Consider the following 13273-nt stretch of genomic DNA (forward strand, 5'->3'; position numbering starts at 1 on the left):
TCGTTTGTGACCCATTTGTAAAGCTTGGATTTTATGGGATCCTATTCGCTACTTTGGGCCTCTATGATCATGCAATTTGTATAATGTTTTCCTTTTTTAAAATTAAATCTTTATAAGCGTTCTGTGATGTAAATAGCACATGTGTTCTTAGCTATGGTTTAGAAAGGAACTTTCTAGTAGAGGTAGGAAATCCAGAGCAGTAGCAACTATTTATTCAGCTCTTGGTATTTATCAGTGTGCTAGGCCCTTCATTAATTCACTTATGTCACAATTACTCAGCATAGAGGACTAAGCTTCAGGATCGTTGTCTTTCATGGACACCATCTAAGCCCTTGAGAGATCTGCTAGAAATACGTTCTCATGATCATATAATTTGTAAAAATTTGCCCAAGTAAGATCCTTTAACTGTGATCTGTTAAGAATATTATCTTTCCACTCCAACTTCTCTTTGGCATTTTTTTCTCGTGTTGGGTGGTGTGGAAAGAGGCAGCAAGGGGGAATTCCAATTAGGGACTCATTTATTCAGGATTTATAGGCTAGGTTTACATGGTGAGGTATAATTATATGGCTTATAATTTATATTTATGTAAACTTATTGCCAGTAATCCTAGTGTAGGAATGGCTTTCTGAAATAATCTTATCACCCACTGTGTTATAACACAAAAAGTAGGAAGACAGAATTTGTATCACGACATGCATCTGCCTTGTGGTGCCCAGAGCCTGAAATCTATTGGTAGTAGAAAGAAAACAAGGTATAAAATGTACAGAAATCAGAAGCTAGACTGTGAAAAATTCTCACATATTTATAGTACATATATGAAATAAATGTATAGAGCTTTTCCTAAATTTAAAATAACCTCAAATTTTTAAAATACTTACCAATAACAAGAAGTGAAATTGAAACAGCTCTAAGCGATTGATAAGAAACATTTTTTAATCTAACATGTTAGAAAAACTTATTCTTTCTACTAGAAATTAAATTACAAAATTCTCATATGAAGAGGCACTCAGAGATTGAAGCCAAAAATAAACAAAGAGAATAAAAGTATTACAAACATACTTCAGAGAATTAATGAAAACATTGATTTTTTTTTCCCGATTGTCTGATACTTTTGGTATGGGTCCATTTTTTATAATTAATAATTTGTTGTAAGACCTTCATTCATTTAAAATTATAAATTCTGTAATTTTTTTGTATTTGTAATTTTGTATTTTTTTTTTAAAGAGTAAAGCCAAATTTTGTGTGCATCAGGCCCAGGATCCACCCATGCCAGGATCCATCCAGGATCAACATTATTCTCCAGAGTTTATACATGCTTGGGCCAAGACTAGAATGTCATATAATACGCTTTTTCTTTTCCACTGAGCTTCTTTTTGTTCAGATTAAATCAGGTGTAAGGGAGAGAAAAAAATCCAAAGCAATAAAGAAGACCATCTATATGTGCAAGGAATAAAAAAGGATAGGCAATTCAGTTATTTATTCATTAATTCTATTGAGTGCCAAATTTGAGGCTGTTTTGTTTAAATGGGCAAATAATACAGCTTCCCCAGGACAGGTCAATATGCAAAATATTCTCTCTTATTGCTATATATTCATTAAATTGGCTGATGTATGGAATTTTGCTTGATAAAAAATATTACTTTATGTATAATTTAGAGACTATGTAAAAGTTCTGGAAATATTTCTAGTTCTGAAATTGTGAACATATGTTTGAGACTTTGCAAAATGTTTAATTATGAAAAATATCTTTCTGCAATTTTAAGTATAACCTACTTTAATTTTGTAAATAGAGTATTACCATGTGGTGTTTTTATTTTAGACATGTGGAGAATTTAAACAACTTATCTCTGAAGGAAAATATTCTTTTCCAAAAGTATAAATGATTCTAATCTGGATGGTCAAGAAACAGAATCAAAAGCCTTTTCTGCAATAGAGAGTAATTTGGAACTTATTTAAGAAAGAGAATGACCAATCCAGGTAGACAAGACTTGAGTTTATTTATACGATTCATATCGCCCTTCTTGAAAGGACATTTACAAACTTGATTTCAAAAGTAAAAGAACTTCTGAATGACACGTGTTCACGTTTTAATTCCAGTATTACAGGTATACTCTTTTGTGATAAATTATCAGTTGAAAATGTTCCAGTGAAATCTGGTATCAATTAATTTAATACTCCATATAAGAAATAAAACATTTATTTTTAAGTCTTACATATATTACTTAAAATAGATACAAAGTTCAATTTGTAATTTTAAAATTTTACTGCTATATCAAGCTACCTGGAAGAAAATACCTTAGTGGGAAAAAAAAATGTTTTGATTGCTTTAATAAGTATGACTTTTAAAACAAGCACTGTTAGTAACAATCCACCCATATGCTGTTTAAGAATTAGGCAAGTCAAATAATGTATGATATTATTTTGAAAGAAAAGAAATAGTATTTGTTGGGCAGGTGCAGGTAAAATAATATTTGAAGATTATTATAATATGCAACTTGGAATCAAATTCAAGAAGTTGATCGATTAAAAATTATAACATTGAACAAATTCATAAATAATTGCTTAGTTCCCATCTTTTAATATTAATCTGCATGACTGAAGCACACTGAAAACAATGAGATGAGATAAGATAAGGTAGTAAGAAAATTGTACATCTGATTGTTTGCTTGATGGAGGCATCAGTTTGTTAAAATAGATTCTCATACACATTTTCCTGTCCAAAAATATAAACTTGCTTATTTTCCATATATACAAGGATCCTGTGAAATCCTGGACTCTGAAAAGAAAAAGGCTGAGGTATAGCATTGAATAAAGCATCAAAATGCATGATATTTTTGGCTGAAATTCAGCAAAGTTACTGTCAGTAGAGAAGAGTTGATCCAAGTGTGCTTCCGAGAGTCTTCTAGGTTTTTGCCCCTCTGAGAAATTTGTTGGCGACATCAAATAATTGAACTCTTCAACATCAATATATACAAAGGCATTTTATTATTAATCAAAGAGAGGGAATTAGAGTCATCAGAAATTCAACTTTATTTTTTCATAATATATTTATTGCCATCATAGTTCTTCAATTGTCATAAAATTAGAGTCAGGTGGAATTTAGAGACACGTGCAAGTTTTGGAAATGGACACATAGATAACAGTATAGAACTGTACATAAAATAATTACAATTTATTAAACACACTTTTAGCACATCCTTGATGGATGGGAATGAGCACCATATCTTTTATGAATATATATTGTTCTCTTCTTTTTTCTACAGCACCAAAGAAATCCAAATAGGAAAAGGAGAGATGAAAATTGGGAATCAAGAATAAGACCTGTTTCCATCTCAGCCACACTATCTTGTATTTTTATGATTTTCGAAGCTTTTGTCATGTAAAGATTCTGCCCCCACAAGGGCATCGGTATTTCTAATCAGTACATATATACGTAGCAAGTTGTTTTCTATACCATCCTTATTCAAAAACTTGCATGTGGCATAAAATGGGTTGGTGGCACCAAGGTATTTTTTTCTGTTGATTTCATATGTTCTTTGTCCTAATCTTAGCCAAGGAAACAAACAGGACCAACTTCAAATCCAAACTTCTGATTCTGATCACCAAAGTCATTGATCATTACATCAACGATAGGTACTTGATCAATTTTCGGTGTATTGATTTCAATCACAGTTTTTTCATAGCCTTTTCTGGTCTGTAAAATTGAACAGAAATACAAAGTTACACAATCATTTCATAGTTTTAACATATATGTTATTTTTTTCTTAAGCCTCTGAGTGGAGGTGAGAAGGTAAGAAAGAAGAGAGTAAGAAACAAATTTGCCATTATCTATGTGCAATTAACTCTTGTTGTCATCACTGATGTCATGTGTAGTTTTAAATTTTGAATGCTTAATATTTAGCTGTTATTACCCAACTATAATATTCGGATATATTGCACAGTTGAAGAGAATCTTATTGAATTGATAAATACAGTTTAATATGAAAACTGATGCTAAAATTGGGTCGGGCTCCTTCATAATAATATATTACCATTGTAATCATACTATATAAATATTCAAGGTTTCTTAAGATACAGTATAGAAATTATAGTGGACAAGGTCAAAAGTCAAAGCATTTCTGCTGCTATATATTAATTTTATTAATGATTATCAGTACATAACTATTGGGAAATCCAAACACTTGCTACTTTTAATATGTTTTATTTTCTCTTCTTTGATCTGTGGGTACCCTACTCACTTCGTTGAAGGCATGGGACTATTTCTTCGTAACTGTGACTTCTTCAGTCATCAGCTAAAACAATGACTTTTTTTAGTGTGCTCTCTGGGTCATTTTCTTAAATAGAATTCCCATTTGTGTGAAAAGGATAGTTCCGGAGGATAGAAATAACCAAAAATGATAATAACTGCCTAAACTTGTATAATACAGAACCAACAGACAAGCTCCTTACAAACGAAATACAAGGGCAAGACTTCTCTACGGTATAAATGGTATAATGCTGGTTCCTTTATCTGTCATTTTAGAATCATGGATGAAGGAGACAAATGAAATAAAGTTTTTGATTTATTTTTTTTATTTCAAGAATAAGTAGCTACAATAGTATTCCAGTATCAGGAATAAGTCCATAGAAATAGCATGTGATCTAAGATTACCTTCCGTTACGGCTTTTGGAATATGTGTCTATATGTATGTTTCAGAGTTTGTGTGTGTGTGTGTGTGTGTGTGCGCGCGCATGAGTGTGTGTGTGCATGAGTGCACGCGTGTGTGTGCACATGCGTGCATGAGTGTGTGCGTGTGTGTGTGGATGCGCGTGTGTGTGAATATCAGTGGCTTCTAAGATACTGTATTTTAGTGCCAGTGTTAAGCATCAGATCTTAACAGTTGCCATCCATTCCAGAGAGCAATGTGGCTTAGGGCCAGACTGAGGTGGTTACACACTGCCTCTTACCCTGAGAAAGAAGGCAAAAGCGAGGATACTCACTGCACAGCCATCATACAGTGCTTTGATGTAAGGGTTGTTGTCATAGGACATCTCCTCATCATTTGATCCCAGGAACCGAAGTGCCTTGTCGTAACTTCCCGCTGACGCATCGTACCAGGCGGCTGACTGATGACAGGTGTAGGTGAAATTTTGCCGGGCGGAGGCAGTCAGCAGTTTCAGGAACGTCATTTGCACCATATTAATGGAATTTCCTTCAACATCTAAATAGGAAAGCTGGGAATAAAAGAATAAAAAAGACACGTAAAGATTCTTTTACTCTTTCATGTTATAAAAGGATAAAAATCACTGTTGACAGTGAACTGTGATCCCAGAAGCACGTGGATGAATCCATAGGCACATTTTCACTTAGGGAAAGAAAGTGGGCACAGAGGGTGAGAAGACCCAGAGACAGGATTTTATGAATTGTACGCCCACCCGAGTTACTGTAAGCACTACTTATCTTTGAAAAAAATCACTTTTTTCTATGCTTCATTGTCCTACCCATTAAAAAGTTCCAAAAAAGTGCTTTTGTTTCTAAGAGAGCTTTCATTTTATTTGTGTAGCTTTTTAAATTAATAATTTAAATAAATTTAAATTATAGATTATGAAGTATCTTTCATTATGTTTGTGTACCTTTTTAAATAGTGAAACAGGGGTGCCTGGGGTGGCTCAGTCATTAAGCTTCTGCCTTTGGCTCAGGTCATGATCCCAGGGTCCTGGGATTGAGCCCCACATCAGGCTCCCTGCCCGGCGGGAAGCCTGCTTCTCCCTCTCCCACTCCCCCTGTTTGTGTTCCCTCTCTATGTCAAATAAATAAATCAAATCTTTAAAAAAAAAAAAATAGTGAGACAATGGGGACTGAGGAATCTTGGTGCAATGCAAAGGTTACCTATTTTAATTTTTTTTTTAGAGATAGTGCACATGAGTGGGGGGGAGGAGCAGAGGGGGAAGGGGAGGGAGGGAGAAACAACCTCCAGCAGACTCCCACCTCTGCTGAGCACTGAGCGCAAGGTAGCTAGATCTCTCGACCCTGAGATCTTGACCTGAGCTGAAAGGAAGAGTCCTCGTTTAACCGACTGAGCCACCCAGGCACCCCTTAGTGTTTTTTTTTTTAATCTCACCTACTTCTTTAAAACATTTCATAGTATATCCACTTGGCCCAAAATTTTAAACATGTTCCTGCAGTTTTTATTTTGGGGCCATAGTTTTCTAAGGTGTTTGGGCTTCTATTTACTGCACAGACCTGCCTGTTTGTTCATTCTTAGATGATGTACTTACTCATCACTGTGTCACCAAACATAATGCCCCAGGTGACACAAGTGAATATTTGTTGAGTCAGTAAATACTTATTTTGTGAAAAGTTTTCAATTAGCAATAATCGCACCTTGGATAAACCTCATTGGCTATGATACTGCCACTGTGCAAAGCTAGTAAATACTTATTTTGTATTTAGAGCAGGAAGATAATTGAAAATTACTAAAACTCTTTATTAAATTCATAAATTGTTTTACTGGGTATAATTGAAATACAGGGGTCAGCTGAAACATATAAACCTAGATTTTTTAAAAACGGAGTAGGAAATTTACCTAGACTATAGATTTAGCCGATGTAGAGGTAGTTATCTATGACTTTCTTCCTTACTGTTGAATTTACTTAATCCTTACTGATTAATAGCTTAGATAGTGAGGAACCTTGTTTGGTTGAAGAAAAAAAGGCCACTTGGGAAATGCCCACGAAGGAAAACAAACCAAAACAACAAAAAATAATACCACACACACCGTTCTGTGTATGAATTTTTAACTTCTACACTGGTAAGATGTCCCATGGACATTTAATGTAACTTGAAGACTGCACTGAAGAATTATGTGAACTAGAGAACTTCACTAAAATTGTTAATTAATTTGTGTAGGTTCCCATAGGATGATAACCATAAAACAGCCATCATTGGAAAATAATAGCTTTTTAAAGAACATTAAAAATTGAATAATTACCTGGATAAGTGAGAAACTTTCATTTAAAATACATTCTTATTAATATCTTAACACACATGTATTTTTAAACAGCTTTTATAGTATAAATTTAGTTTTGGTACCTAATCTTAAAATACCTATAACAAATTATTAATAGTGAATTGGTCATTGTATGAAAATATCTAAGTGAACTTGTGCTCTAATCCAAATAAAAGGTCAGGTCAGTCAGTTCACTTTATATCTACATGTAGCAAATAGAAAAAACATTTCACATTCCAAAAGTTGTTATTGAAATAGAGAACAAAAAGTAATTTATCTATTCTCTATACCTGTCATTTCTAACAATCTATTTTTATGACATCTATCAGGTACTTAGTGCAATGCATACTTTATCTGATCACATTATTTTGGTAAGTTCAGCATATTTCCATGTATTTTGATACAAAACATTTAGACTTCTCTAAAATACCACAGTGGTCTAAGAGATATAGATAGAGCAAGCCAGAGAACACATGGAATCCAGGATAGTATAATTTAGACTTTCACAGTCAGGGTCTAGAGATATATAATTTGAGCTTCATTTATTTTATTTTTTTTAAGATTTTATTTATTTATTCATGAGAGACAGAGAGAGAGAGAGAAGCAGAGGGAGAAGCAGGCTCCCCGCTGAGCAGGGAGACCGATGCGGGACTCGATCCCAGGACCCTGGGATCATGACCTGAGCCGAAGGCAGACGCTTAACCATCTGAGCCACCCAGGCACCCTTGAGCTTCATTTATGAAGTGTAAGACAAACCATTTCATGTTGAGGTAATAACATACCAGTTTTCCTCTCTTAAATTCACTAAACCAGCTTCCTGGTTTCTCCTTTGGCCATGATGATATTCTTACCTGTCATAAAGGAACAGGAAAATTAGAGAGTAGGTAAAAGTTAGGAGCAGTATTGTTTACGTACATATCAGTAATTTTCAGTAAGACTAAGATGCCGAAGAAGTTTTAAAACAGTCTATCCTGAACTACGGAAAATGAGATAAAGAGAAAAATTTGAGAGAGAGCCTGTGAATTCCCACTTAGTGAAGACTGAGGCATTTTCTTCCTGTTTTCTTTAATTGCTCAAAAAGAAGGGCGGGTCGGGGGGAATACCCTGCCGATGGCATAATAAGAGCTGTAGGGGACACTGGTGGAACTCTTAGGCAAAACCCCTTGCAAAGGAACCCCTCGTAATACCAGTTGGAATCAGCCATCAAGGCAAGTACCATCAGTATTCCATAGTGAAGGGAAGCATCCTGAAAGCATTCAGCCAGTAACTAAGGGTGCCATGCTATGGAAAAGTCATTGGCAGGAAGCAAGCCTAATCATCTCCTGCTGGGAAGAATGTTTAGAATTTTTAATAGATCTGCATTTATCATTTTGCTTTGTAAACATCAGCAAAATATAAGGGTATCTAAGGCTTCACTGTAGGGAATTTGAGTTATCAGTGTAAGGGGAGGCATTTTCCATGTGCCCTCATTTGTCTGGGGGCTCCAGGAATTTTATTATGCTTCACCACTGGCCACGGAAATGGAAGTTGCTTTGTCTCCTGCCCCTACTACCCACCCTTTTCTCACAAACTTAACCTCTCTCCTAAAGAGATTAGCCACACCTAAAGGACGTTAGCTGCCTTAAGCACTTTCTGTGCCTCTGTATGCCCACACCATTTACTAAGAAGGATGTGATTTATTAAAAGATTACAAACAAAGGCAGCATTTATCACCAGAAACTGGAGAATATAATTATGCTAGTGAGAAATCTTTCCCTGTATTGGTCATTTGTCTTTATAGCTTTAAAGATAGAACTCAAATATATTGATACTGCTGGGTGAAAATCAATAAATGTTTTTGATGAGGCTAAACCTTTAAAAAGCACGCAAAGGCAAACGATGCTCTTATTTTATGTAAAAGATTATAAATTGTGTATTTTGAACATATACAGCTGCGAGTTCTATCACGTGGTAATTGGAATGAAGAATACTATACATGTACTAAAATTTGAGAAATCAGCTGTGCTGTGTCATGGAAAAGCCATAGAACCCGAGAGCACAAGCAGGTGCATAAAGAATACATCTGGGTAAAAGATAAAGGAGGGAAGTATTTGTTAACTCTGTGCACCACATTGGTGTCTTATTCATGTTTATGCAAATGAAATGCTCTAATTACCCTGTAAGAAAAGCAGATAAATGAAAATATGACAGTATAATTTTCCTGTTTATTTCAATATTGCAAAAACATGGCAAGAACTGTCAACAGTCACCACCAAAACAGATTGGTACTTACTCCCTCAGATTTTTTGTCTGGATAAATGCAAGTCTCACCACCAGACGTGAAATTACAGTAAACTTTGAAGGAATCTCCTGAGCATCCTTGGTTAGGATCAATCCAATATTCACCTAGAGGTAGGAAAAAATATGTCATATACAAATACATTTATATAAAAATGGATTGCATTAAATATCAAATTTTATTAGAAAGAGAAATAAAGAAAAATTAATACTGATGGATTTTTTCCTACGAGAATCACTTTTATGCCTTTGGTCATATTGGGGTTTGTGTTTGAATAGTTAAAGAGTGACCCTTTGTCTTGTCTGCATGAAAGCTTTGCCCATACACTCTACCCAGAACACTCTGGTTCCTAGCATGTCTGTTACTTTTAGGTTTCAGCTTAAAGGTCACCTCCTCAAATATTAACATTCAATTTATCCATCGTAATAAGTTGCATGTATATTGGAATCAGATAAGCTTAACTCTAAATCTCATATGTATTATTTACTACTTAAATTGTCTGAGTATAATCACTATATTTTCCTTGGTTTATTCATCTGTAACAATGGAGGTGATAGTATCTACTTAGCCTCAGGGATCATACTTTTGCATTACTTTATAGCATAAACTTCTTGTAGTAAATGTACTCATATCCTAAAAAAAGGTCTATTTTATATATTTAAATGTAGTTTGCTATTAATGTCATTATCTAAATGGTGCAGAACAAATTTTATCATGTGAATGACTGTGACCATTAATTTAGTGCTAGATGAGTAATGATGGTAAGTAGTGGAAATAAAATTATTTTAAAATAATTGACAATATGGTTTTTGTTGGTAACAGCTATTGAGAGACAGCATTGATTTACATGTGACGATACTTTGCTTCCCTCCTACCATTTTCTATGCTGCCACTTCATTTTAAATATTAGTTTGAATTATGTGAATCTACTGATTATTAACTTTTAATATTCTGAAATCTCTAACTGCTTAACTTAGTACTAGAACTCTTAAAAATCCAGTACCAGGGGCGCCTGGGTGGCTCAGTCATTAAGCGTCTTCCTTCGGCTCAGGTCATGATCCCAGGGTCTTGGGATAGAGCCCCGCATGGTGCTCCCTCTCAGTGGGAAGCCTGCTTCTCCCTCTCCCACTCCCCCTGCTTGTGTTCTCTATCTCGCTGTCTCTCTCTCTCTCTGTGTCAAATAAATAAATAAAATCTTTAAAAAAAAAATCCAATACTAGGGGTGCCTGGGTGGCTCAGTCGGTTAAGTGTCTGCCTTCAGCTCAGGTCATGATCCCAGGGTCCTGGGGAGCCTGCTTCTCCCTCTCCCTCTGCCTGATGCTCCACCTACTTGTGATCTCTCTCCTCTCTCTCTCTCTCAAAAATAAATAAATAAAATCTTAAAAAAAAAATCCAATACCAATCTGCTTTATCTTTTACTACTACTGTATATAAACAGGGAAAGTACTCTAATAGTCAATTAGCTTCTACTATATGTCAGATCACTTAAAATATTTATTTAACAAAAACATTTACATTTTTTCTGATTGCACCACTTATAGATTCACATCTGGAACCAACTGAAATCCTTAGAAAAAAAAATACATAAAATAAAGTTAAAAATCATCCAGGATTTTACCAACCAGGATAACCACTCTTAATGGTATATATTATGGTTTTTAGAAATTCTGTGGTATTTTTTATCTTGATTTATTCAGTTAATATTGTCATTAATTTTCTTCAAATAACATAATAATAACTTAATTACTAAGACACCTTTGTTCAATAAATTCAGTATACTATGGATACCATGTACAATTTATCTCTAATTTATTCATCTCCTATTCTTACTATCAGATCCCTAAATCAAGTCACCACAATTTCTTGCCTAGATTAATCCAACAGCTCCTTAACCAGCTTCCTTTGATTCTACTTTGCTTTCTTCCAAATCACTTCAAGTCATTTTCCACTTTGCTCACTATCGTTCAGCCACAGAGACCTTTCGGTTTCTTGAAGACACCAAGATCTTGTCTTCTTCAAAGCTTTCAAGAGACCCATATCCTCTGCCCGGAATACCCTTTTGATTCCTTGCATGATTGGCTACCTCTTGAAAGGTTTCACTTAAAAGTCACCTCCTTAAATATTAACATCCTATTTACCCAAAATCGAATCATCTCTTACTTATATAAATACTCATTTTTTCCACAGTATCTGTCATAATATGTTATTATTAATACTTATGATTTTGCTGTCTCCATTGTTTGATAATAGTAGCTCAAGGGCACTATTCCTTCTGCATATCTATGAATCTCTGTCTGAAGAACAGTGCCTGACCCTGCTAAATTAATTAATATTTAATTGCAATTAATTAATACATTGAAGAATTAATAATGCTAGTTATTATATGGAAACCATAGGGAAATGTAGCCCACAGTGAACTTCCCATTTCCAAAATATACAAAAATTTTCCTTGACTTCTCGGGTTCTAATTAATCATATGTTGTTTTATAACTCAGTACATGTTGTGATCTTTCACATTTGAATTTCAATAATGTATGATTATCTTAGCTAGACCGGGAGTCTGAATCATTCTTATAAATCACTGCATTACTACTGAACTAAACATATCTTTTTCAAATACACATATCATAAATTTGAAGACCTTGGATATCAGTCTGTATGGAACCCTTAATAGCTACCTGTGTTTTAGTTTTAACAGGCTATGCTTGATTAAGATAAGACGATTTTATGACATTCTTCCTTTATAGTGGTGGCTGTTTCTGAATCACATTGAACTTTTCTCTCTGTACTGATTTATTTAGCTCTCAGTTATAGCATTCTTGTATAATTGACAGAGCAAAATAATATTGTCCCAATGGTAAAAAGAGTAACAAAATATTTCCACATAAAGTGGGAAATTTAAGATCACATAAAGATCTGCCTCTTGTTAGTTTAGTAATTATGTGAGTTTATTAACTAACGCAGGATACTTGAAACTGTTGCCTTCTCAGGATGGATATATAAACGTTTATGTTAAATGGTAGATATAATAAATTATCCTGATTACTATTACAAATAAATTGTTCACAGTTCTGATTATTTGTGGAACAATGACATAAAGTTTTGCCCCAAGATATCCGAATTCTTAAATATTCTGTTCACCAAATCATTGCTAAACTGATAGGTCAAATATGATTCAGTTGTGCTATTACTCATGTTAACTCTACTCATATCAATGTAAAATAAGTTAGGTTATAGGATATAAATAATTATATACTAATGTGCACATGCGTGCACACACAAAACCCTTTCTATGATAGTTACTACAGGGAAAATGCATTTATGTTATCTATAGTCAATAAAAAATGATCTTGTCATAATTTAATGAAACCTTATGTAATAGGCAAGGATTCTCCGAAGAGATCTTCAATTGCACAGTGTAAATGACCTTTTCTGTCTACAAGATTGGAAAGAATAATCATTTGCTTTAGTTTTATTTAGGTTCTATATTAAACATTTAACTAGAATTAATGAGCTGACAATGCACCATCATAATTGAGAGGTTCAGTACATTTGCTGTGTCATGTATTATTAACATACCATCTGGGAAGTCAGGATGGCTGAGTTGCAGGTCTTTGCAAGTTCGGGCTGGGTTAGTCTGAGTACCCATTGGAAACTTCATATGTTCGATGTCTTGTTTCAGGGAATTGAGGGAACCAAATATTTCCTCCATTCCATCTGAGTAATCAAGAATATTATCACCTGCATCTGCTTGCATGTTTTCAGCATGTCTTCTTGTTTTTTTGGGTGACAAGATTGGTAAAGGTTGAATGACTTCACCAGGTGGACCCTGTGAAAGAGATAATGTGCATGTAATTGCTTCTGAAGCTAAAAGATTCTGCATAATTATTACTGGTTATGTCATTGTTATAAGAAATTACAGTTGGTTTAGCTTTCCAATGTTTTTCCTATTTTCAAAGTTTTCTCTAATTGCTACTGCATACATATACACATATATAAATATTG

The 13273-nt window shown here is 34.3% G+C and overlaps 1 protein-coding gene and 1 pseudogene across 5 annotated transcripts in view; both read right to left on the reverse strand.

Moving 5' to 3' along the window:
* Nucleotides 1-2035: 2035 nt before the first annotated feature.
* The window catches only part of COL11A1 (collagen type XI alpha 1 chain), a 195981-nt gene continuing 184743 nt past the window's right edge, over nucleotides 2036-13273 (reverse strand). For 2 of the 5 annotated variants that reach the window (XM_027571529.2, XM_027571515.2), the window contains exons 63-67: nucleotides 12848-13097; nucleotides 9263-9375; nucleotides 7773-7841; nucleotides 4982-5215; nucleotides 2036-3695 (exon numbers count right to left, since the gene is read on the reverse strand). In XM_027571529.2, coding sequence (XP_027427330.1) covers nucleotides 3549-3695; nucleotides 4982-5215; nucleotides 7773-7841; nucleotides 9263-9375; nucleotides 12848-13097 — 813 coding nt within the window. In that variant the 3' untranslated portion in view covers nucleotides 2036-3548. The remainder of the gene's footprint in view (nucleotides 3696-4981; nucleotides 5216-7772; nucleotides 7842-9262; nucleotides 9376-12847; nucleotides 13098-13273) is intronic. The other 3 variants (XM_027571497.2, XM_027571506.2, XM_027571523.2) reach the window with 2 other exon arrangements.
* Nucleotides 6259-6410, reverse strand: LOC113917064 (annotated as a pseudogene).

Source organism: Zalophus californianus, chromosome 4 (assembly GCF_009762305.2).
Source record: "Zalophus californianus isolate mZalCal1 chromosome 4, mZalCal1.pri.v2, whole genome shotgun sequence".
NCBI lineage: Eukaryota > Metazoa > Chordata > Mammalia > Carnivora > Otariidae > Zalophus > Zalophus californianus.